Here is a 25,328-nt window from a genome sequence, read left to right on the forward strand (position 1 = left end):
GTTTTCATTCTCAACAGTAATGATCACTGCAAAGCACTACAAATATAGATAGTGTAGAATACTGTTCCCCCAAAGCACCACCAGCCATTATCTCCTGGTATGAAAATATCAACAGATATCAAGTCATCATCCTGTTCTAGGAATTTTTATTTATAAAATGAAAGACTACAATAAGTTCATTGAACTTTAATTTTATCTACATATTTAAATATTTTTTTATTATATATAAATTCTTTATCATACCAATAACAAATACCAACTTTAACCACCAACAAAAAAAAAGCTATTCCATAACTGAATTTAGGAACTGAATTAAATGAAATCCTGGAAGACTCCTAGGTATGCTGGCAACTATCACAGGAAAATTATAGAACACAGTCCCTTTGTAGAAACTGCCACGCAGCAAAGTCCATGTTAATAGCACTGTTAGACTGTCTGAAAAGTCCATTTCTAGATGCCTAAACATTTCCTGGATTATGGAAAAGTTAAGTTATGTAATGATTCCTCATTTTAATAAGTGCCACATGTATTGTTTCCTAATATGCTTTTCCCTGTAATTTCATTTTCAGTTTGTGTATTTGCTCTTTAAATTAGTAATAAATTTGGCTTTTCAGAAAATTTTACAAATTTATGAACTTTAGTTGAACTGTTTTTAAAGACTGCATGCTTTGAGATGAAATAGTTTATATTAAAATACACTAGATGCGGTATTTCTTCCTAATTAGTGTGAATTCTTCCACTGTTGACAACTTTTAAAAGAAAATTTGTATTTTTGATGTGGGTCTTCACGCACATTTATATCTAGTTATTCCTTTTAACAGCAAAGGAAAATTTTCCCCCCATATTTTATTCACATCTGATACTGTTAAATTAAGCTGAACAATTCTAATGCCCTAATGTGTGAAGAAGAAAAAAAACCTGCACCATCTGTCAAAGCAAATAGATAGTAACATTCAGATTATTTACAGAAAATGATTTTGTCAAATGAACTTTGATGAAGTTTGTCATTTGAAAAAAAACTTGCAGAATAAGCCTTCTGTAGATTTATCATGCTAGTGAACAGTGTTTACTTTGCCTAAAAGCAAAGTAAATATCATAAAATATACAATTAACTTTTTCATGTGATTCTTTAGCTTATGTTACAAAGTGAAAAAAAATAAAGGTTCTATTGCTATAGTTAGCAAAAATTACATACTTATTTACTTCATAATATTTTAATTGCGGGGGAGAGGTAAGGATGGAGAATTTTTATGTTTAGCTGCCTAAAAAACACTGTACTAACAACAAGATCACTAATACTCATATATACATGTATGTGTGAATTGTAGCTTTACAGTTGGAAAAATTCAATCCTAAATTGCAACAGATTTGGTGTTAAGTCTGTAGCAGCCAGTCAATGAGCAGCATTCTATTACCTAAATTACTAAAATGGTAGAATTGCATAGAGGTGGGTAATAGGGGTTCATGGTCACAGAAGCACTGATAAAGGCTCTGTCAATGATCCTATGACCACTGATGCCATTAAACTATGCCTAATCAAATCCAAACTAACCTTCAGATTTGAGCTAATGTCTCAACCTGGTCCTCCATGCGGGATTTACCATCATTCACTCAATGAGCAATTAATTATTAAGCAATTAATTATGTGCTAAGCACTAGTAACACAAAGAAAAAAACAAAACAAAAAAGACCTTGGAATAATATAACACTAACTGAATATAAAGGAGTTTATATTCTGTGGGAGAAAAACCTCATGTATACAGATAAGTAATTACAAAATATATACAAAGTAGACAAAGTAATTTCTCGTGAAGGAAGTCCCAAATGAAGAGACAACAACTAAGCAAAGGACTAAAACTGCAGGCAATAGATTTTGGACTTACAGAAGGGAAGATAAGATATCAATTTGAGAAGAGGTGACAAAAAATGCACTTCATGGAGGAAGTGGGACTTAAGTTGGGGCTTGAAAGGACAGGTAGTTTTTGGAAAGGCTTGTTGACTAGAAATGACAGAATCAATATTCAACAAATATTTATTAAGAATTTAGTACAGGGATGGCTAGGTGGTACAGTGAATAGAGCACCAGCCCTGGAGTCAGAAGGACCTGAGTTCAAATCCAGCCCCAGACAATTTGACACACTTACTAGCTGTGAGACTTTGGGCAAGTCACTTAACCCCAATTGCCCCCCAGAAAGCCAAAAAAAAAAAAAGTTAGTACCTTGAGGGAGATAAAACATAACTAGGGTACATAAAGCCTCTGCTCTCAGGAAGGTTATAAACCACCTATTCTTGCAGTGGGATAGGATAGAGTTGAAAGAACTCTGAAATGGGTATCAACAGAAAAGGGAAGCTCCACTACTACCTACCTTACCTTCAGAAGTGCCTTCTTTCTGATACACTTCATCTTGATGTAGATGTGACCCACGGTTCTCAAAGGCTATGTCAGTGGAGACATAAATTTTGGTATTCCCCCAAGCTGGAATCACTTTGAAAAGAGGCCAAGTCAAAACTGCCTATCTTTCAGCCAGAGAATTGCCTAGTTAAATGTAGAAAGGCCCATCATAAGCTTGTGTGGTGACAATATGCTACAGAATAGACAATTTTTTGTTATCATGCAGCCTCAACATTACTGGCCACATGATATAATCCTGCATCAATACTTCATTATGGTAAAGAAGTGGCGCTAGGAGCATGAAACCTATGGAACAATGGAAAACAATATGCTCTGGCAGGTTCAACTAGAGTGTAAGTCTGGCAATGGAGCATAGGGTCAGCTTAACTAAGTGAGGAGAGCTTCATCAACAGAAGGTTGGCTACTATTTTGGTCATATCAACTCAAGAACCATCATCATTCTTCAATTACAGTATAAGTTTGTATAGAAAATGGCCCATATCATACTTTAATCCTTACCATGGTCACTTAGCTTACATTTATTAACCATTCCACAATGTGCCAAGTGAAACGTACCTTCTCTCAAAGAGCTTGCATTCTAAAGGGGGAGAAAGCACGAACATAAACTGCTAAATACAAAACAGAGGAACCCTGGAGGGGTAGGGATGGGGGGGCTGATTAGAAAGTAACTAACCAAGGGCAGAATCAGTAAAGACCTCTAAGGCCTCCTGTAGGAGTGCTTGAGCTGGCTCACTGAACAGCAACAAGCATTAAGTGCCCAGTAGGTAATCAGGCATTGGGAATATAAAGACAAAATTGAAAACAGTCCCTGACTACAAGGAGGTTACATGAGAGGAGAGAGGGGAAACAGTTGCAGTTATAGAAACAGGCCATTCAACAAAACCAAATGTCCTTTTTATTAGGATCTTCAGACCCACCACAATGTACTCTGATCATCTTTCCAGACATGTTGCTATACATCTATCCCACCTACACACCCCTACTCTCCCCCCAGTTCCCAATCCTCAGCCCTTCCACCTCTTACTCTGGCAGCAGTAATCGAATACAACAAAAAAAGAAATACCAGTCAATTTCCCTAGGTTATTCAATCCCAGCAACTGTCTAGTCCTAAACAACCCTCCCTGGCCACTATTCCCTGATTAAAATTTAAATTCATCGAAAGCTGGGATGGTCTTGCTTTTTTTGTCTTTGTATCCCTAGGGTTTAGCCAAGTACCTAGTTCCTTTTGAGTGCCCATTTATTCACACATGTACCACTGCCCCTTAAAACTGACATATAAATGTGGCTTATTTAGAGCAGCACCATCTTTAAGATTAAGGCTTCTAACATTTGTGACAGAGCCCCACAGCAAATGAAGAATGAGATTTTAGATCTGCCCAATAAGTGAACTAAAATATTCCTTAAATATAGAACCTTTAATATACTGATACATATTATGATATTGAAAAATTATACATAATCCTTTGAATTCTACTGTATGTCATGTGCCTATATGGCATCCCTATTTAAACACACTCTTATACATACCTATACAAGGGCCTTAGAGATAAAGTATAATCCCCTTCATTCGCCAAACAAACAAAATTAAGTGGAAAGAAATGAAATGACTTGTCCAAAGCCACACAGTAGGTTGGTAGTAGGCAGGACTAGAAGCCAGTCAACTCCCATAATAGTGCTCTTTATTTCTAATGGGAACTGTCTAGCCTGAAAAGCTGAACTTTCCCCTAAAAAGTGGCCACAATATATTGTAGGAGAATTCTCCATTATCCTTTTCCTGAGAGAAGTGGAGAAAGGCAATAGATCTGACCTTTTACTTGCTCTGTTCTATGGTCTAGTTTTTCAAGTTCACCAGCTACAAAGATGCCACATCCCCATGCCTCCCTCTCCCCCTAAAACTATTCTAGTTTATCTTATCTGTAAGATGAATTTAAGAGTCTCTATCTCTTTTAGCAGTCCGGATCTGGATCCAGGCAGAATCTTATATCCTGCCAGAAAAGGGAGCAAGGAAAAAAGCTTTCATTAGGCCTTAGCACCAAGCTTTAACTGGAGTTGGATCTTCCAAATTTAAATACGTTATTAACGGCTTGTCTCTAATTTGGGACAAATCAAGTCTAATGGAGAGTTTCAACTCCCAAAACTTAATGCGTTTCTTGATTCTAACTGGTTATTGATCAGTGTTCTCAGCATTATAGGATACTTGGAAAGACTTCTGTCAGAAGATGTGTTTTTATAGCTAAGACTTAAAGCCAGGGGAAAACAGAAGGTAAAAAAAAAAGTGAGGAAAAAAATTCTAGGCATGTCTGTAGACACAAGGGGTCAGGAGATGGAGTGTCTTGTTCAAGGAACTGCAGAGAAGACAGTGTTACTGAGTTGTAAAGTATGTATAATGGACTAAGGTATGAGAAGACTGCAAAGTAAGGAAAAAGCCAGGCTATGAAGGGTTTGAAGATCTGATCATAATAGGTAGCCACTGGAGTTGACCAAACAGGGTTGTACTTTAGGAAGATCACTTTGATAGCTGAGTGGAGGATTGTACAAAAATATTTAAGGCAAGAAGGGCTACTACTACTAATTATCACTAAAATAATATAGTACTTACTATGTACCAGGCATTGTGCTAAGTACTTCACAATTATTATCTCATTTGATCCTCACAACTCGAGGCAGGTATTTTACAGGATTTCTGTTTAGGTATGCAGATTAGGTAGTATCCAAGGTCTTTTCCCCCAGTTCTGAGATAAATGTTAATCTTTTATAAGTTAACTATTTTTGTTCTTTTTTTATTACTTATTGGTGCATGTATATGATATACATCATAGCCAATGGGCATCAACTCTAAAATTTTAAATTATTATGTTTACAATTCTGCTCTCAACCCGATGGATTATCTATTGTCCACGTATGAGATGATAAATCCTGCTTATGTCTCTTAACTTTTTGTTACTGGTCAGAAAAAAAACAAAACAAAAAACCTCTTTTCATCTGCTAAGACTCCCTAATGAGTCTTCAGTTAAATAAATGAATAAAATGGGAACTGAATAATAACGTAAACATTACCTATTTGCTGATAATGGTTGAATCTTAGCCTTATCTAGACACTTTAGAATGTATTTTTCTATATATAATGCTTATACACACACATACATACAGATAACATGTCATAGTCTCTAGTCTCATTTTAGGAATATCTACTCAAAGCAAAATTTTAAGTTTTCAAATTAGTCATTTTTCAAAATTTTCCACTAACAAAAGAACTGCCATTAAAAATAAAATTCCATGTAGTTTTAATTCAATTATGTTGGCAAGTACATGAAAGAAACAGATCAGCACTAAATGGCACCAGACAATAGCAGTTTCCTTCATGTATAAAATTAAGAGTTAGACTAGCTTATGTATGAGGTACCTTCCCAACTTCAAAAATTTTATATTAAGTCCTATTCTAATGTCTCATCTTAGCATGAGAACGACTCTGGATTTTTTGAAGTCTATAGAACAGCAAAGTGCCAACTCCATCAGGACTTACTAGTAAGCTAGAAAAGCTTTAATTACAAGCCTTGGCAAAATAAGACTTTAGGGGCAGCTAGGTGACGCAGTAAATAAAGCACCAGCCCTGGAGTCAGAAGGACCTGAATTCAAATGCGACCTCAGACACTTAACACTTACTAGCTGTGTGACCTTGGGCAAGTCACTTAATCCCAAACTGCCCTGCCTTCCCCTTCCAAAAAGACAATTAAAAAAAAAACGACTTTATCTGGATGCCTAGCTTCTGAGAACCAACTTAGTGGTAGTCCATGGTCAAAAGGACTACTCTATAGACACAGCTATTGAGTCTATAATCAGTGGAGTTAAGACTGCTTACTCTAATGAAATGACAGATCTTTTGAAAGATAAATAACATAACTCTCACTTATCTAGATCACTCATCCAACAATTTTAATAATCGAACATTTCTAGGAATAAAGAAGCAAAAAAGGCTTTTCCCTTGAATGAGGACAGTGCTTTTTAATGCTTTCTGTACCTCAGTGTTCAAACCTGCAAGATAAGAATGTTGGAAAGGATAATTTCCAGAGTCCCTAAGAGTCTTAAATTCCTATAGCTCTAGAATTCTAGGCAGCTAAAAAATAGATTCCACAAAGTTCATTCACTAATGTTCCTGTTTTGGTGTTTTTTTTTTTTAATTAATGAGTCTCCAGCTGCTTACTTTTAGATAATTCTAATAGTACTACTTATTGGTCTTCCCAACCCACAACAGATTATGCACTGAAAAGACAAAAGATCATTATTAAAAACAGGTATGCTGTCAGCAACAAATAGTAACAGCAAAGGGAAAAGAAAAAACAAGCTACAAGTCATGAAAAAACACAGCTGCCTGAAGTAATTTAGTGAGGGGCAAAACACAGTATGGGATTCAGAGCTAGAAGAGACCTCTAACTCAGTGGCTCTTAATCTGAGGACTGTGAACTTATTTTTTATACTTTGATAATTATATTATATGTAATTAGTTTCCTAGGTAATCCTAAATTGAATTTTTAAAATTTGTTTTTGAGATTTGGTCTCCTTATCTCACCCTGCCTGGAAGTGTGGCATCACTTATGGAATGGCCAATCCTAATTTCTGATGTGCTCTGTTTCAGACCCGGGCAGTCTATCCCTCCTTAGGCAGCCCGATGACCCTCCCCTCCCAGGGATACACACAATACTGGTGTCAGACTGTCACAGACACCTCAAAGGATCTAGTCCTACTGTAACTCAGAATTCCCAAGCTCAAGCAAACCAACAGCCTCAGTTTCCCCATGGCAATGCCTTGTATTTTACATGTTTAAATACATGTTTTCTGAGAAAGGGTCGATAGGCTTTAGATTGCCAAAAAGGTCCACGTGACAGGGGACATAGTGGATAGAGCACTGGATTTGGAGTGAGGAAAAACTGAGTTCAAATCCCTCCTTGGAAATTTACCAGATGTGTGACCCAGGACCTCTCATTTAACTTATCTGCTTCAGTTTCCTCTTCTGTAAAATGTGGATAATAACAGCGCCTACTTTCATGGCAGGGTTGCCATGAAAATAAAAATGGGATGCTTCTAGAGCACTTTGCAAACCTTAAAGCACTATATAAATGCATGCTGCTTTTATTATTACAACACAAAAAAGAGTAAGGTGCTCTAGTGAAAGCATGTCATTTTGCAGATGAGAAAACTGAAGGTTCCAGTAGGTAAGTGACTTGGTCAAGGTCATACTAAAGAGTTGGAATTTTAATCCAGGTCACCTGACTCTAAATCCCAGAAATAAATCACTCCTCTTCATAATAATGAGTCTCCTTGAATCATCAACAAAAGGTTAAATATATTTGCTATACTACATTTAAAACAGCAATATGTTTTAAAGTCATTTACATGAAAAATTATATCAAAAGTTTTGGTACCTTTGCAGCTCCCTGCAAAATTTACTCACATTGGACAATCTCAGTGTCAATCACATCATGCAAATTATTGATTCAATCCATAATTTAGTACTTTTGGGAGGTAATAAGAAAAGTCAACTTACCTCAGATTTTAATTACTTCTAAGGAATTAAGCTGGTGGCCTTTCAAGCTGATCATTTAAAGAAATCTATTTTATGTCTATGCTACAAAGTAAGCAGACCACAAACATATCCAACCTTGAAAACTGTAGTTTTAGCTTAGCAAAATACACTATCAGTTGGTTTAAAATAGATGTTTTCATTTTAAAATACATCTGCTTCTTTACACATCAACAAATGATAATGAACATTACTTACCAAACAATCTCTACTGAATAGTCCCTTGATAAGTAGTCAAAGAATAGCAATTGCCTTAAAATTTATGATTTAAGTTTTACAGATTCATAAAATTACTTAAATGCTGTTTTTGGTCATGCACAATTAATTTAAACAACAGCACTGAATTCCATGCCAACATTTTTCCAACAGCTCCATTACCCTACATTAACTGTTGGTCTCTCACCTGAAGACTTAACAATAATTAGTCTTTTGTCTTGGAAATACTACTTAAATTTTTTAGTATATCAGTTACATCTGTTGTGTCTTAAGTATTTCATTTATCATCAAATCAGTCAGGAGATGAATGAGTCTAATCCAGAAATCATAAGCAATTATAGAGCCTTATAAAAATGTAGTGTTACTGAACCATTAAAAAAAATTTAAGTACAGGAATTTCATTTTGTTTCTCTTATTTCCTTCACTCTAATTGGCAACCTCCTTGTAAAAATCTTCAATTAAATCTCTTTCAAATGAGCTCAAAACAACTGAAAAGAGACAACAAATATTTTGAGTAAATTTCACTCAAGTAATCAGAAAATTTATGCTTATTTTCATGGCATAAAAGTAGCCCTTTTTTTTTTTAGCACGCACATTACAGCATAAATAATAACATTCTATTTGATAATCCTTTCCAGAGTTAGCTAGTTTTGAGGTAGGCAGTTCTGCCTATTAAAAAGGTGAAGAACCTTCCTCCACATTATGGAGAATATATTTAAGAAATATCCTTAAAAAGTAAGTCCCTGTTAAGCTAATGTTATCAAATACAGTAATTGTATTCTCATTTATTAGAAGCATGAGAAAAAATTTAAAACATTAAATTTTCAAGCTATCTTGAAACCTGAGTTAGGTTACATCTAACATTTAGAAACATAAAAATAAGCTTAGGCACCAAAATTAATGGGTTACTATTGAAGGATTCAAAAAACAAACTTCAGTGCCCAAATATTAAATCATTTGCACTTACCAACTCTTATCTCATTACCATGAGTCTAATTTAATGTATACTGAGTTGTAATAACATGGAAAGAAGATTTATAGTTAACACTTGGAAACATTAATCTCAATCTGCAATACAATTCCCAGCATCTTTAAGATTTTGTTTTTCCTCCCACTAGGCTTCCTATTTTAACCTCTTAGAACTACAAAATCCACAAATTTAAGCTACCTAAAAACATTTCTACTTGGAAATTTGAAGTACAATACTATATAACATCCTTTATGAAGTTAACTTCTAGAACAGCCATTTTTATAGGCCACTAATTTAATAACATTTTTACTCCAACCTTTATGGTATGTAAATCTAAGATGGTCACTTTTCTGTTTTGATCCAAAGGAAAAAAATAAATCTAAAGAAGGTCTTTGCCACCCTTCACCAAGGCTCAAACATACACACAGAGATAGTCACCGTCTTTTATATTTCTAAAGCCAAAAAACATTTATACCCACAATTCCAAGACAAAGATTTAGGATTTAATAAACACAGTTCTTTGGACCCTAGAAAAACCAATCCTCAACTTTCCTATTTTCTTTGAAGTCTGAGCAAGTTCAGGAGATGAAACCAAAAAGGGTTTCAGATAAAATAACTAGGCTTTAACAGACCCTCAGAGTAGGCTGACAGCCTACAGTCACCACTACAATCCAGTGAAGTAGTAGCTCATTCCCCCAATCACCAGCAGAACACCACAGCAATACAGTAGTACTAAGAAGTACTATTCCATAATGGTTTTGGTTTTTTTTTTTGGAAATGCCTAGAATCAGATCAATCTTGTCAAATTCAACTACATGCCACTATTCAGTAAATGGCAAGTAATTTTAGGAAAGTCATTTTAAGATTGGTTTTGAAGTAATAGCGATATCAATTAACTATACATTAATATTCTGCTTTTCTTCAAGCATAATGGGACACAGGCCAACTTTCAAAGTTATCACATCTTTATGTTTCAAGGTCAAAAATATATTCACCAGTTATAATTCAATGGATTGCAGAGATACCTCATAATATTCATCTGTATCTAAGTGTACTTAAAGGAAAAAGAAATACTTAAAGGGAAAAAATGCACTGAGATTAAAAACCCCCTAAAATTTGGCTTAATTGACATGAAAATCATTAGTTTTCTCTATTTTGTAAATATGTTCTAGACTACTAATAAAATTATATTCTAATGCTGCCTCATAAAGTGACTCCAGGCTCCTGATAGTTATTCTAGCAAGGCAAAAGTTCCTGGCAGGTCTTTCCGCTCAAGCTGGAAAGACTCCAAGCAATGGCCTATGATTGGCTACACCCTACTGTACAAGGGCTGACTTGCTAAGTTCAGGGAGACTCAGTCATACGTGGAGGGATGAATTTTTTTGGTCACAACAAATCTCAAAGGTCATCAACAGTCACACAGTTTGCAAAGTTATTTGGTGGCTCACACCTACAAAACCATGGATCTTTGAAACGCTGAACCAAGTCTTTAATTTTTTTTTCTATAAGATTATAGCACCCTTTAAAAAACTGCTACAAAACAAACAAAAAGGAGGAATTTAATGAAAATAGATCAAAACTGATAACTATAATGTATGCTGTGTTAGCTAAAGCATATGATATGAACCAGACTGCTGGTTTTTGTTAAGGAATACTGTTCTTTGCATAGAAAAGTCAATGTGCTTTTTGCAGAGATGCGTTCAAATTTCAAACATTCACATTTTCCCACTGGATCCTCCTAATGACAACAACAACATGGCTATCTAACATATAAGGTAAAGTCTGTGATGATGCAAACTTTCTATGTGAAGCCAACTAAATTCTTGAGAACTAAACCTGATACCTTACATCTTGCTAACATCATTATGATGCTCTACTCAACTGAGTAAACTTTTAAAGAAACAACTTTTAAGGGCAGGGACATTGAAGGAATAGGGAACTATAAATATGGAATTCTTTCTCCAGAGGTAAGATTTCAGAAACATCAGGATCTTCCAAGCCACTCTTTACTATGGTGATAATTCTTAGTGAAACAGGTCAACTCTATGGTAATTAAATATCAAATCTTCACTTTACATACAATGGTTGCTTTAAACACACAACAGTTACCACTTTGATGTGACCTCTGAATCAAAATTGGTAATCAGTGCAAAGTGAGGAATGATCCAACTTAAACCATCTGTGCCAAGCAATGCAAGCTTATGAAGCATGAGTATTTTTTGCACTACAAAAAAATAGTTGAAAGCGAGTCATTTTCAAGGTCAGCCCTACTTGTGGCACATTGCAATAATTCAAAGACTCATAAATGCAGAACTTGAAGAGACTTTTAGAGTCATTTAGTCCAACCAAACAAGAACAAAGTAGCAGAGCCAGGATTTGAGGTCAGGCCCCTTGCCTACATATCAGTATTTTCACAATACCAACAAACTGTAATACCTTCAACTTAGATATTTCAAAATGTAAATAACTGTTAAAAAAATCTAAAGAGAGCTCATAACATATTAGCAGAGCATTCATTAGGGATTTAAGCACTTAAGTGTCAAACAAATGTTTTGCAAGGCATAGTGGGAGAAATAAATGCAGAAAACAAGTGTCTGCTGTAGGGAAGCTGAGATGATAAAAATGTACAACAAAAGCAACAATCAGGAACCAGACAGTTTTTCAGTCCTCACATAAAGTGCAGTACTGGAACGGAAGCTAAATGATCTGAGTCCCAAGCCCCGCTTTGATCCTTAGTCTACTATGTGACCTCAGACAAGTCACTTCTCATGGATCTCAGTTTCTAGCTCTAAAATCCTATGAGTTCATGAATTCTCCATTTCCATGCTCCTTTTTCACTTGTTTCTGTCTTAGTCTTTGTTTTTTTTTTTAAACAGGCTCCTTAAAAAAAGCCAAATCTAAGTTACTCAAGGTAGCAGAGTTTAAAAGCAAACGTCTGGGTACTTAAGAATAACGGGGCTGTCAATGAACAAACAACACAGTGCATTAAAAAATAGCCACAGATATAGATATAAATATACATGTGGAGTTTTTATTATAAATTCCAGGAATAGAGAAGCTTCTGAGTAATACAGAAATTAAAGAGAAGATGGATCCATTTTTTTAAGACAAAGACTGATTCTATAATATGACAAGCATGTTAATAAGCCCTAAGATACTGATTTTTTCAAGTTTACTCTGTAATAACAAGGTATTAATTAATTTTACCTTCTCAGGAACTATCAAGGACTAGGTAGAAAATCTGTCCTTTTCACTCAAATATACTCATTTGGCTATCTTCTCTCTCTTCATCTGCTTCTAGCTAAATTACTACATTCTGACTTGTTTTCCTCATAGATGCTGCAGCAGAGCTTTGGGAAGCTGTCAGCAACATAATAATTCTAGAAAGAACTTCAGCTTATTTTAAACAAAGTATCAGATTATTCTTTTTATTTTCATTTATGTTTGTTTATACCTGATCTTAAACTCTTGGCTTTAATAATAGGCATTTTTCAAATTCTACTCTTGTTCTATAGAAAAAGGTTAACTACTCTTATTGACCCATTATCAATAAAGAGGCTGGTTATTTAACAATGGAGAGCATTCTATTTTATAAATGCACCCTTCCATCAAAAAAGTAAGGGTATAAACTGTCTTTTCAATCTTTCTCGTAAATAAAGATTAACATAGACTGAATGTATCTGGAACAACAATTACTAAATTTCTAACCGAAGGACTTCCATTATGGATCATTCCTGTGCAAGATAAGGAACCCTTTTTCCTCTCCAAAGAATGGCAAGGTGGAGGAGGGTGCAGGTAAGGTAGGGGAGAAAGCAGGTCAGAGGGAAGAAAAGGTAACTGTCAACAAAGAACCACCAAAGTAAAAAAGATTTGGGGGATAGGATCATATAATTTAACTGACTTAAGCATTAGACTGACAATGATTTAAATCCTATTAAATAAATACATACATATAAGGATGGGGGTATGTGTATGCCATTTGTATTTATGAATAGTTTAAAAGAAAAAGAAGGAAAAAAAGACAAAACAAGAGAAACTGCATGAACATCTGTGTATTAACATCCCCATCTTGTGGAATTTTTTGGACACTACTATCAAATACTGAAAAGCTGTTGCATTTCTGCAACTAGTTATCTGTTGGTAATTGTCTGAGACTGAATTAATAAAAAAGGCAGAGATTCCCCAGTCTTGCTTTCATCTTGAGGTCATTTGTATGTAAGTAATGATATTCATAGGGAAAAAAGGTAAATATTTGCAGTCAGTGTATAAAACAGCATAGGAAGTAAACAGGCTATTAAATAAAACTTGGTTTTATATGCACACACACCCCCCTGTGCTCTGATTGGCAAAAAAACAAAAGCCCAAAGGTGCAGAACTATACAGCTCCTACAAAAACATATGAAAAAAAAGCTGTAATGTTTTCCATTCTGAGAAAACAATTATAGGAGGGTAAGGAACACATCCACAAGTCAAGGAACCATTTGGGGAAGATTTCGTGAGTTACCAACCTTACCCAGCAGAGCAGCAAACAAGCTATTATTGTAAAAGTCAAGCTTCCTGTTGTACTGCTCCATTGAGAGTATGGTAAGAAGAGCAAAAGTAATAGAGTACCAGAGATCACATACTCAATCAAAACCAGACAACAGTACAAAAGAGAATCTCACATTCAGAACGGCAGTTTAGAATACAATTCTACATTTTGTACATTTAAGATTTTACAAGGCTTCTTAGGTTTCACATATTTAATATAGAAAATTCACACCTCTAGCAAAATGCTTGTTGAAATAAGTGAAAAAAGCACAACCAGCTAGATTCAACACATTTTTAATAAAAAAAAATCTTGACTATTATTAATATATGCCTTGAGTGAAGGTTCTTTTCATCAGGTTAACTTTGGCTCTCTTGATTGCTTCCTAAGAGATATCAGCATGTCCTACAGAATACATCAGGGTCGATCCAAGGCTGCTTTTGGGTGGGGGCAGGTGGCTGATACCAACCTCTGGTCTACAAGAACCTTTTCCTCATAATCTAGTTTCCTTTTCTGGTACCCATATTGGTTCTGCATAGCAGTAAATATATTCCCCAGAAATTATCACTATCAAACAGTTTTATAAAAATATTTCAATTTGCCTCTCTCTTGACTGTTTCTTAAGAATGACGTATCAAAACACATCTTAAAGAGTATATAAGGGATAGGCCAACGCTGCTTGTGAGTGGGAGTAAGTGACTTATGCCATCCTCACGTCCACAGGAGCCTTTCCCTCATAATCTGGTTTCCTGGTGATTCTGCATTGAAGTAAAGGAGCCTCCTCAGAAATACCACTATTAACTTTGGAACAGAAGGTTTGCAAAGGTATGCGGTGGCAAGGTCCAAGAGAGAGAGAAAGATAGAGAAGGGGAGGGAAAAGGGAGAGAGAGATGGGGGAGGAGACAGAGGAGAGGGAAAAAGATAAGAGGGAGACAGAGACTGAGACCGAGACTGAGAAGGGGGAGGAGACAGAGAAGGGGGAGGGAGAAAGAGACAAAAGGGGAGGGAGGAGGAGACAGAAGGGAAGGAAGAGACAAGTGAGAGGAGTTAAGAGAAAAAGGAGAGATGGAGATGGGAAAGGGGTAGGGAGGAAGGAAGAGGAGGGGAGAGAGGAAAGAGGGACAAAAAGGGGAGAGGGAGGAGACAGAAAGGGAAGGAAAAGAGAGGAGGGGACAAGAAAAGGGAGAGTGAGGAAAAAGGAAAGGGAAAAGAAGAGGGGAAGAGAGAGGAAAGGGAGGGGTGCAACCTCTTTAAAAGGTGTGACAAATCAGGAAAATATGGGCTGTGAAGCTCCACCATCATTCCTCCCCCTCCCGTATCACTAGAGGAAGTTCACGTGGCTATCATCCTAGCAGAGGCGTCGGGTAGCAGGACGCTCTAGGATGGGGGGCGGGGGAGCGGGGCCGACCCGTGCTCCGCACGCGGGCGGCGCGCTCCCGCAGCCAACTCCGGCCTCTCCGAATCTGCACCTGGGGGGGCAGGCTGGAGGGGGGGACCGCGAGCATCCCGCGCGTAGGGGGAGAGGGAGAAGTACACGCGGCTTCGAGGCCGGCGGAGTCGCGGGCGGGGCCCGGGCCTAATCACATGGCGTACTTAACGCCGAGCTGAGCCAGCTGAGCCGGCATCTTCACCCCCCCCCCCCCCCCCCCCCCCCCCCCCCCCCCCCGCCGGCATCCTCCCCCCCCCCCCCCAGCCCCGCCCGCCTCCCTCCCTCTTTTCCTCCCTCCCTGCCTCGAAGCCGGGATCTCCATCCCGGCCCCAGCCACTCCCCAGCCCAAGTCCAGGAGGTGGGAGAGGCCTCCTCCTCCTCCTCTTCCTCCGCCCGGCTAGAGGAAGCGACTCACTTTTCTCCCCCGGCCAGCTCCTTCCCTTCGCTGTTGCCATAGGCGTTGGCCTCGCCAGAGCCGTCTTTAGGGGGGCTCGAAGAAGGCTGCTGCGGCTGCGATGCCTGGGGCTGAGCGCTCCCCTTGCCCAGCTCCTGCAGGATTTCCGAGTGGGAGCTCGACAGCCCCCGGGCCAGGGGCGCCGCGAGCCGGCGGCCGCCTCCACCCCGCCAGGGGAACAGCTCTCGGACCGCGGCGGCAGCCCGGCCTCCGGTTCGGGGGCGCCGGCACAAGGTGGTGAGGGGCTGTCCCCGTCTTAGGGCCGCCCCGGCGGCGGCCGGATGCAGCAGCAGCAGCTCCCGCAGCATCGCGGAGCCTCGGAGCCGCATCATGCCGGCCGCTAAGCTTCGCTCACCCCCGCGCTATCCACCCCCACCCGGGGCTTTTCTCGGCACTGACTAGAGAAGGAAGGATGCGCCGGGTCAGCCGTTCCTCAGGAAGGCTCTTGGGCCGCGGAAGTAACGGAGGCCTAATGGGCTCCGGAGCTGGGGTGGAGAATGGGATGAAGGAGGCGGCGTGGCGGGGATCCTAGCCCAGGTGACGGCTATCACCGTCGCTGCTGCTGCTGCTTCTCCGGCCGCCGAGGGCTCTGCACTGAGGCCCTAAACTGAGGGGAGGGCCCGAGACATTCCGCTCTCGCCCACCCAGAGGCGGGAAGCCGGAGACGGCCCGCCCGCCGCGCCAATTATTATTGGCTCACAGGACAGGCTTCTCTTCTGATTGGTGGATGAAGCAGTCAAATTTCTTTCGACGCCCTATGTTCGAGGGGGGCGAGTGGAGGGGGGGGAATGAGGAATTAAACTGACGTAGGAAGAGGGGGAGGGTCTGGGTCCTGGGCTACTGAATCTTCTAGCGTGCCCACAGGCTTCTGGAGGTGCCCCCTAGTCTCGGTAACTGTGGGACCCAAGCGTTCTTGCAGATTACAGCCTAAACTATGAAGAGCGGCGTGGGCGGCAGGAAGGTTCTTGACTTTGGAGCCTTAAACTGGGAAAAACTGATGGGCCTTGACTTCTTGGCTGTAGAGCAGGGGGAACTGGAGGGCAGCTGGCAATAAGGGTGGATTGAGTTCTGGAGGCAGCCTGGCTTGCGTCGGGACCCCCAGCTATCTGATAAAGAACCGAGGAAATTCACTTAAACAGCCAGAGCACACCCGTTAAGAGGACCGTGGATACCCTTCCCAAATGGCACGTTTTTCAGTTTAGTTTTTTTTTTTCCCTGAAACTTTCCATGTTTGGCTTCCACCCAGATATGAAGTGTTTTGGAAAAAATGAATAAAATCCTTTCAGCTATGTGATTTAAGCCACAAAGGAGAAGAGAAAAGGGGGAAAAAGAACAAATTTCCCTTCCTCTTCAGGAATTATTTTGAGATCTACACATATGCTTGGAAAAGAATTTTTAATTGCAGCCATTCAACTTAGACCAGTTCTACTCATTAGCTTGAAAATAAAACCTTAAGTAGTTTTTGCATACTAATACAGTTTTAGGTAATCTATTGTTAAAGAGAAAATGCCCAAACCTCATAATAACTATGTCAACTTAGACTAAAATTTATATACATATCTCTTCATTCTTAGCATTAAATCTCTGGTGAATTCGGGATCCTAGAAATTCCACTTGATTTAAACTCTTGGCTGTGTGCCATGATCCTTTTTTTATGATGCTTCCTAATCAGAATGTTTTTATGTATATGCTAAAATAGATTTAAAATTCATGGGTGCACAAAGTTCTCAGATGTAATAATATTTATGAAACATGAATGGTAATATCGTAAATAGCTTAGCAGGTTTAGTAATTTAAAGAATTCTGACATATTTCATTAAATTAATAGTAAAGAAAATCTGGTTGCGCTAAAGTGTTGTTCGACCTTTGAAATGCCAAAACCTTCCTATGCACATTTTATTTTTCATTCCATCAAATATTGGTTCATCTACCTATAGGATAATCCTAGGCCATCTCCAGTCATTCTGATGAATATCTGGCCACTGGACCAAGGTGACTCTGGAAGAGAAAGTGAGGCTGGTGACCTTGCACAGCCCTCCCTCACTCAGTCACCTGCAAGTCATGTCATCATCTCCCTGATGTCATGGTCCTCTTCAGAGAACAAAAGACAAACACAACAAGGACAGTCTTTAGGTATTTGCTCACACTGGGTATGCTTGAAAGTTCTCCCCATCCCTCATTCCACCATCATCCACCCCTCACTCCCAAATTCCTATCCAGGAATCAAGAGCCCCATTTAAAGGACACCTCCTCAGAGAATCCCACCCAGAAGCTGCCCTTCCCGTAACAACCTTCCCCCTAGTACCTCACTAGGCATTTATCTCATATTATTGTGTATACTGGTTATCTGGACTTGTGTCTTCCTGTAAGCTCTGTGAGAACCTCAACTTTTCTAAACTTTTTATCCTTGCTAGCACCTAGCACCATAGTTTTCACATTGCAGGCTTTTAATAAATGTCTGATCAGTTGATTAAACTTTAAGAAAACTAACAGCCATAAAACACATTAATCTTTTTTTTAAAAAAAGGCTCTTGATACAATTTATTTTTTTTTTCTTTGCTGTACATACTGACAGTTAACTCAGGGCAAGTCACCTGGCCTCTTGAGTGCCTTAGGTAATTTGTAAAACTGTAAATTAAACCAAAGACTGAGTTTCCTCACCTGAGAGAGTTCCCTACCTCAAAGTATGGGGCGGTCCTTTGGGGGGGAATGAGGGGGAACTTGAGGTCAAACTGTTTTCATAATAATAAGATATTTATCCTGTACATAACTTGCTTTGTGCGTATTTGTTTCCCTGTTGTTTCTCTCCTCCCACTCCCCCATTGTAAACTCCTTGATGGCAGGGATTTTTTGCCTCTTTTTGTATCCCTAGCCCTTAGCACAGTGGTTGGTACTTAATAAATATTGATTCATTCATTCATTCATAAATAAGAAAAGTTTCTGAATTGTCATAATCTTGAAGGCATTTCAGGGTCTGAGATAACAAATTTTTCAGGATCTTAATGCTTTTTTACAGTATATAGCTGAATAACCAAGTTCTCCCTTTACAAAAATACAATTAATTTATAATTCTGTAGAAATTAAAAAATAAACAGAAAGTCATGATCCCTTTGAACAGCAGTTTAAAAGAATTATAGTTTAAAATTTTATTTGTAGCTTTTGTAATAATTCTTAGAGAGTCTATATGTAGTGGTACTTTTTTGTTAGTTTTCTGCTTTCACTGGGTAAAGTCCTGAGTCTTACTTTCCCCTACAATACATATTTGTCCCCCACAATACATATTGTTGTTGTTCAGTCATTAAGTAGTGTTTGACTCTTTGTGTCCTCACAGACCATAGTATGCCAAGCCCTTCAGTCCTCCACTATCTCCTGAAGTCTATCCAAGCTCATGTATGTTGTTCCATGACATCATCTATTCATTTCAATCCCCTTTTCCTTTTGCCTTCAGCCTTTTCCAGTGAGTCCCATCTTCTCATTATGTGGCCGAAGTATTTAAACTTCAGTATTTTCCTTCTAATGAATAGTCAAAGTTAATTTCTTTAAGTTTTGACTAATTTGATCTTGTTTTCCAAGGGACTCTCAAAAGCCTTCTCTAGCACCACAACCAGAAAACATATCTACATACATACACAATACATATAGACTGATAAAAGAAAGTATTCCTTACTCTAAAATCTAATCCCCCTATGTAAATTTTTTAGTAACATGATAGACTTCCATTCCTGCTTTTGAAAACACAAGTTAAAGATGGTTTAAAACTGTTCATTAGATCATGAAAGCATCTCTTTTAAAATACATCTAATTTTCCCCTTAAAATAACTAAACATAATTTAGAAAGCGTCTCAAAATACAGTTCAGGATTTCAAGATGCTATGGAGATAATAAATTAAGTAAATCTGAGTTTAGTGCCCAGGTTACCAGTTATATGCAAACAATTGGAAAGAAAAAAAAGGGGGGGAAGAACTACTAGAAAAATGTAGGTAAAATGAGGGTAAACACATACATGTTGTAATATAAAAGATTCTATCAAAGAAATGCATGATCAAAATGATGAGCTAGTCACCTGATAAGTAGGAAGGACAACTGACAGACCACCTGTGTGCTCCATTAGTGTCCTCTCAAGAAAGAGTAAGAATGGTGGAATTCTTGTGGATAACTTATGGAAGGACTTGGACAAGAGTCACACAAGGCTGGGCAGGCATGGATTAAATATGGTCTGCATTATTAGAGGGAACACACATTAATGAGATCACAGATCTGTTGTACTCATATATAAATACACACATATATATTTATGTATGATACATACATGCATCATAGACTCACAATAAGCTATCATTGCTAGTCATGAGAGCACCAGTCCATTGAACATTAGTATCAATGATTCCAAGTGCACTGCTTCTATCTTCTGTACAAATAGCTGAACTGTTGGTTTATCCCACTAAATTTTTGACCACCTCATCAGCTCTTTATAGTCGAAGGGAAGCTAATCTGTTACTTGAACAGTACTGAGTGACCTTCAGCAGATTACTTAACTTAATGGTGCATTGGAAATGGGGATGCATTTGGAGTAAGAGGACCAGGTTTGTAAGTACCACTTACTGCTGTGTGATCTTAGATAAGTCATGACCCTCTAGGCCTGTTTCTTTAACTTGTAAAATGAGGATATGGGATTAGTTAGTCTAAAAGTTCCCTTCCAGATCTAAATCTATTCTACTATAAACCTTCGTGAGCCTTAGTCTCCTCATCTGTTAAATTACATTTGCATTGCCTATATTTCATTGGGCTCCTATAAAAAAGAAACACTTTGTATGATATAATTTGTTCTATAATAGTGAGTTATTTGGGCTCTACACTTGGGTACAAAACATAAACTGCACTGTCAGTAAACAAGTATTCATTAAGGGCTTATTATGTGTGAGGCACTGTGGGAAATGCTGGAGATACAAGGAAAAGCAACAACAGCAACAAAAAATAGTCCCTGCTTTTAAGGAGCACATATTCTAGGAGGGAAGACAACATTTAAATAACACAAAATGGATGGAAAGTAATCTCAGACGGGAAGACACTGGCAACTAGGCAATCAGGAAAGGCCTCCTGCAGAAGGTGTGATTTGAACTGTTTTGAATGAAGCCAGGGAAATTAAGAGGCAGAGGTCAATTGAGAAAAAATTCCAGGCATGAGACAAGAGGTAAAGTGAAAGTAAGGCCAATGTTACTAGATTCTAGACTATATGGTGGGGAAAAATGTGTAAAAAGACTGGAAAAGTAGAAAAAGTCAGGTTTTGAAGATCTTCAAATATCAAACAGAGAACTTCGTATCTCATTCTAGAGAAAATAGGGAGACATTGGGATTTTTTTGAATGGGGGTGGGGCAAAGCATAATGTGGTCAGACCTGCATTTTAGGAAAATCACTTTGGCTGTGAGTTGATTGAAGGATCAGAACAGGGAGAGACTTAAGGCAGAGAAACCAACTAGAAGGCTATTTTCATAAGCCTATAAGTTATCCGTTGATAAGTTGCTAATTTGCATCTGTGGATAGAAAAACAGAAATTATCTCAGTGAAAATATTCTACAGAATTCCTGGCCAGACAAGCCAGGAAGTTTCCAGACTCTGACAACTCCATATTGGTTGCTTTGCTCCCCAATGAGTATACTTTCTCCCACTCCTCTTCCATCTCTGCCTAATGCCCTGAGACCAGATCCCATTGTCTCCAATCTCCTCATCTGCCTGAAAGGGACTGAGATTCCACATTCTATAGAGCTTGCTCTTTCCATCTCCTGACCTGGCTAGATCTTCCTGCAAAGAAAGGACAAGGATTTTCTATCCGTTCCTCTCATTAGTTACCTGGCTTAACAATTTGAGAGGACTCATGTTGAGGCTATCATTCTCCTAGGGATGTTGATAACCTAACTGAATTTAGATGAACAACTCCCAGCCATATCCTCTGCAGTTGCATCCCAGGGATTCTGAACGGCTGTGTCTTATCATTTACACATTGTTCTCTGTCTTCCATTCCCTGCCCCCTTTCCCATACTACCCCAGTAACTACCTGTTACCTCCAGGATCAAATATGAAAACCTCTGTTTGGCATTTTAAACTATTCAAACCTGACCCCTTTCCACTTTGTGATATTATTATATCTCACTTCCCTTCATTGTACTCTGCGGTGACATCGGCCTCCTGAGGGTTTCTGAGTCCTTGCATTTTCACTGATTGTCCTGGAATTCCATCCCTCTTTACCTCTGTCTTGCTTCCTTGATTTCTTTCATGACCTAGCTAAAATCCCACCTTCTAAAAGAAGCTTTTCCTGAGATTATCTCGTCTGAGATTATCTCCAGTTTATCCTGTCTATATCTTGTTTGTACAAAGTTGTTTGCATTTGTTTCCCTCATTGAACTGTAAGCTTCTTGAGGCCATTGCCTGTTTTTTGCCTTTGTATCCTTAGCACTTTGCACAGGCCCTTGCACATAGTAGATACTGAATAAATGCTTCTTGACTTAGTTTGACAAAGAGAAAGGATATGAATGATGCTTTCCTGTTGAAGATTGCTAAATTGGTGCAGAGGCAAGTAACAGTAGTGATAAGGTACTTCAGCTATCTGGATATCTTCTAGAAATATCATTCTGTTAAAAGTATATCTAAAACATTTTTGTCTTGCCTTGTTAGCAGTTTTATCTCAGAAGACAGGGGAATCAGTCAATTGGCAAGTATCTGTCAAGAAACTACTATGTGCTAGCTAGCCCTAGGAATATGTGTTCAAAGAATGAAACAACCTCTATTAACATTGATCTGACATTCTAGTGGGGGAGACAAATTCATATGAAAATGGACAAAGTTTAAACACAAAGGGACAAAATACACACATATATATAAAATGGTTTAAAATTGAAGGTAATTTGGGAAGGAGGTCACTAGCAGTTATGGGGAAGTGAAAGAAAGGGAGAAATAAGGAAAATCTCCATGTAGAAGAGGGCACCTGAGCTTTATCTTAAAGGAAATGAGATACTCTGAAGTGGAGTAAGGAAGAGATGCATGCCAGGCATTTGGGACACCTGATGCACAGGCACAGACATGGCAATATTGTTACATCATGGAAAAGGTACTGAATTTAGAGTCATGAGAGCCAGGTTACATGCACTAGCATGTCATTTGTGATCTTCAGCAAGTCATCTTTTTGAGGTTCAGTTTCTTCATCTACAAAATGGGTTTAATATTTAAACCACTTATTTCACAGGGTTGTTGTGAGAAGAAAAAGAAAGCTTTGTAAAGCAAAGCAACATAGAAATATGAGCTATTGTGTTAGATTAGGGTGTTAGCATATCCCCTAAGCTCTATCCTGGGCCCTTTTCTCTTCTTTTTCTTGGTGTTCTTATCAGCTCCAATGGATTCAGTTATCATCTTTAAGTACATGATTCCCAGACCTATACACCCAGCCCTAGTATTCCCTCTTGAACTCTAGATCCACATCACAAATTGCCTCTTAGACATTTCAAACTGGATGTCTGATAGGCATCTTACATTCAACATTCCAAAAGAGAACTTATCTTTCCCCCAAACCTTCTCCTTTTCCTGACTTCTTTATTATTGTCAAGGTCAGCATGGTCCCCCAGTTACTCAGGCTTCAGACTTATCTTCCTCAGCTTCTCACCAGCACTCACTTCACCTATCTAATTCATTGCCAAATATCTACCTTCACAGCAACTCTCCTTTCTCCTCATCATTCACATGTGCACCACCCTTACCACCTCACACCTACACTACTGAAATATTCTCCTGGTTGGTGACCTGCCCACTCCAATCCATCTTCCACTTAATTGCTAAACATGATTTTCCTAAAGTGCAGGTCTTATCTACTCAATTAACTCCATTGTCTCCCTGTCTTTCAGGATCAGATATTTGGCACTTAGATGTGTTTGGCATTTAAGATCCTCACAATCTGACCTCTTCCTACCTTTCCAGTCTTCTTCCTCTTTACTTCCTCCATGCATTCTATGATTCAGCTATAATGGCTTACTTTCTGTTCCTTATATACAACATTTTGTCTCTATGCATTCCCTCCCATCCCCACAGATATCTTCTCAAATCCTTCCTTTTGTGACTAAATCCCTTGAGACACCTCCATCCACTTCCTTTTCTCCCACTCACCTCTTAATTCTCTATAATCTCTTCTACCGTCATCATTCAACTGAAACAGTTCTCTCCAAAATTACCAGTGACCTTTTAATGGTCAAATCCAATGACCTTTTCTCAGTCTTCATCCTTCTTGACCTTTCTGCTCTTTAGGACTGTTGATCACCCTTTTCTTCTTGATAGCCTTTCCTCTCTACATTTTTGTGGATACTGTAGCTGATAAGCAACCTTCAGACTGGCTATCCTTCGTGCCCCATTTGGAACACTCTCCTTCATTATTTTCACTTCTGAGTTTACCTTGCTTCCTTCAAAAGTCAACTCATATCCCACCTTCTGCAGGAGACCTTTCCTGGTTCCTCCTTCTTACCCTCAATGCCTTCCTTCTGAGATGACCTTCCATCTATTTGGAATGTATATTTTATATGCTCATTTATTTACATGTCTCTTTAATTATAACATGAATTCCTTCTGGGAAAGGATAGCATAAGCACTTAATAAAAGTTCATTGACTGACTCTGTGCCCTTTTCTTTTTTTCCTTCTCTTTAAGTTTTCCCCCCCCAGAACTTAAACACCAACTAAAAGGAGCACATCCATATACACAGTAGAACAGAAAACGGAAATTGTACTTGTAATTGTGAATATTATGTGCATACCTCGATTTTCTTTTTATGTATTTAATAAATACAACACTTTCAAAGCTAGCTTGCTTGTTAGTGATTCCTTTTGATCTTCCTTTTGTTCCCTTCTGTGCATTATAGCACTTCGTTGACTATCTTTTCTTTTTTTGACAACTCTATTCCTGTTATTGCTTTCAACCTTTCAGATGAAAAAAATGGTAACAAATATGCATAATTAAGCAAAATAAAGTATTACATTGTCCAAAAATATATGTCTTATTCTGCAGCTTGCATCACCGTCTGTTAAGTGGTGGAGAGTATCAAAATTGGTCCTCTGAAACTGGGGGTAGTCATTGCACTGATCAGAGTTCTTAAGTCTTTCAAAGCTGTTTTTCTTTATAATGTTGTTATTATGTACGTTGTCCTCTTGGTTTTGTTCATCTCACCCTGCATTAGTTCACATAAGTCTTCCCAAGTTTCTCTGAAACCATCCATTTCATATGCACATCTTATAGCTCAGTCATATTTCATTACATTTTTATACCATCATTTTTTTCATCTGGGTCTATTTCTGGCCAGAGGAAGTGGCAAAGTAGGAGTGATAAAAACTTTAGGAAAAAGTGTCTGTCATTTAGGAATTAACTTGTGTAATATTCAAAGAAGTACACATGATACTATGACCTCATGCTCTAATGGGATAAAAGACTCAAGAGGGATGAGAGTCTCTTTAAAAAGAAATGTTGATAGTATAAGAGTGCACTAACCCAGTTGACCAAATAAAGGAAAATCATAGAAAGAGACCTGTGTGATATGCAGAAAGCTCTCCTATGAGTTAAAAAGACCTATTCAAATAATGATAAGAGAGGCAAAAAACCAAAGATGTATACAAAAGACTGGTGTGGGCACAAAAGGCTCTTCATTTGAAAAGGGCAGAACCGGCATGGTTAAAAAGGAATGAAGCCAAAGATAGTTGAGAAGATAGTAAGAG

General features: G+C 38.4%; 1 protein-coding gene across 5 annotated transcripts in view; it reads right to left on the reverse strand.

Moving 5' to 3' along the window:
* Positions 1–16,214, reverse strand: part of GLS (glutaminase) — an 82,225-nt gene extending 66,011 nt beyond the window's left edge. For 3 of the 5 annotated variants that reach the window (XM_069070186.1, XM_069070188.1, XM_069070189.1), the window contains exon 1: positions 15,550–16,214. In XM_069070186.1, the coding sequence (XP_068926287.1) occupies positions 15,550–15,920 (371 nt within the window). In that variant the 5' untranslated portion in view covers positions 15,921–16,214. The remainder of the gene's footprint in view (positions 1–15,549) is intronic. The other 2 variants (XM_069070187.1, XM_069070190.1) reach the window with 1 other exon arrangement.
* Positions 16,215–25,328: the final 9,114 nt, after the last annotated feature.

Source organism: Petaurus breviceps, unplaced genomic scaffold (genome assembly GCF_028583685.1).
Source record: "Petaurus breviceps papuanus isolate PSGF00001 unplaced genomic scaffold, PetGlider_PUasm1.0 90804, whole genome shotgun sequence".
In the NCBI taxonomy this organism is placed as follows: Eukaryota; Metazoa; Chordata; class Mammalia; order Diprotodontia; family Petauridae; genus Petaurus; species Petaurus breviceps.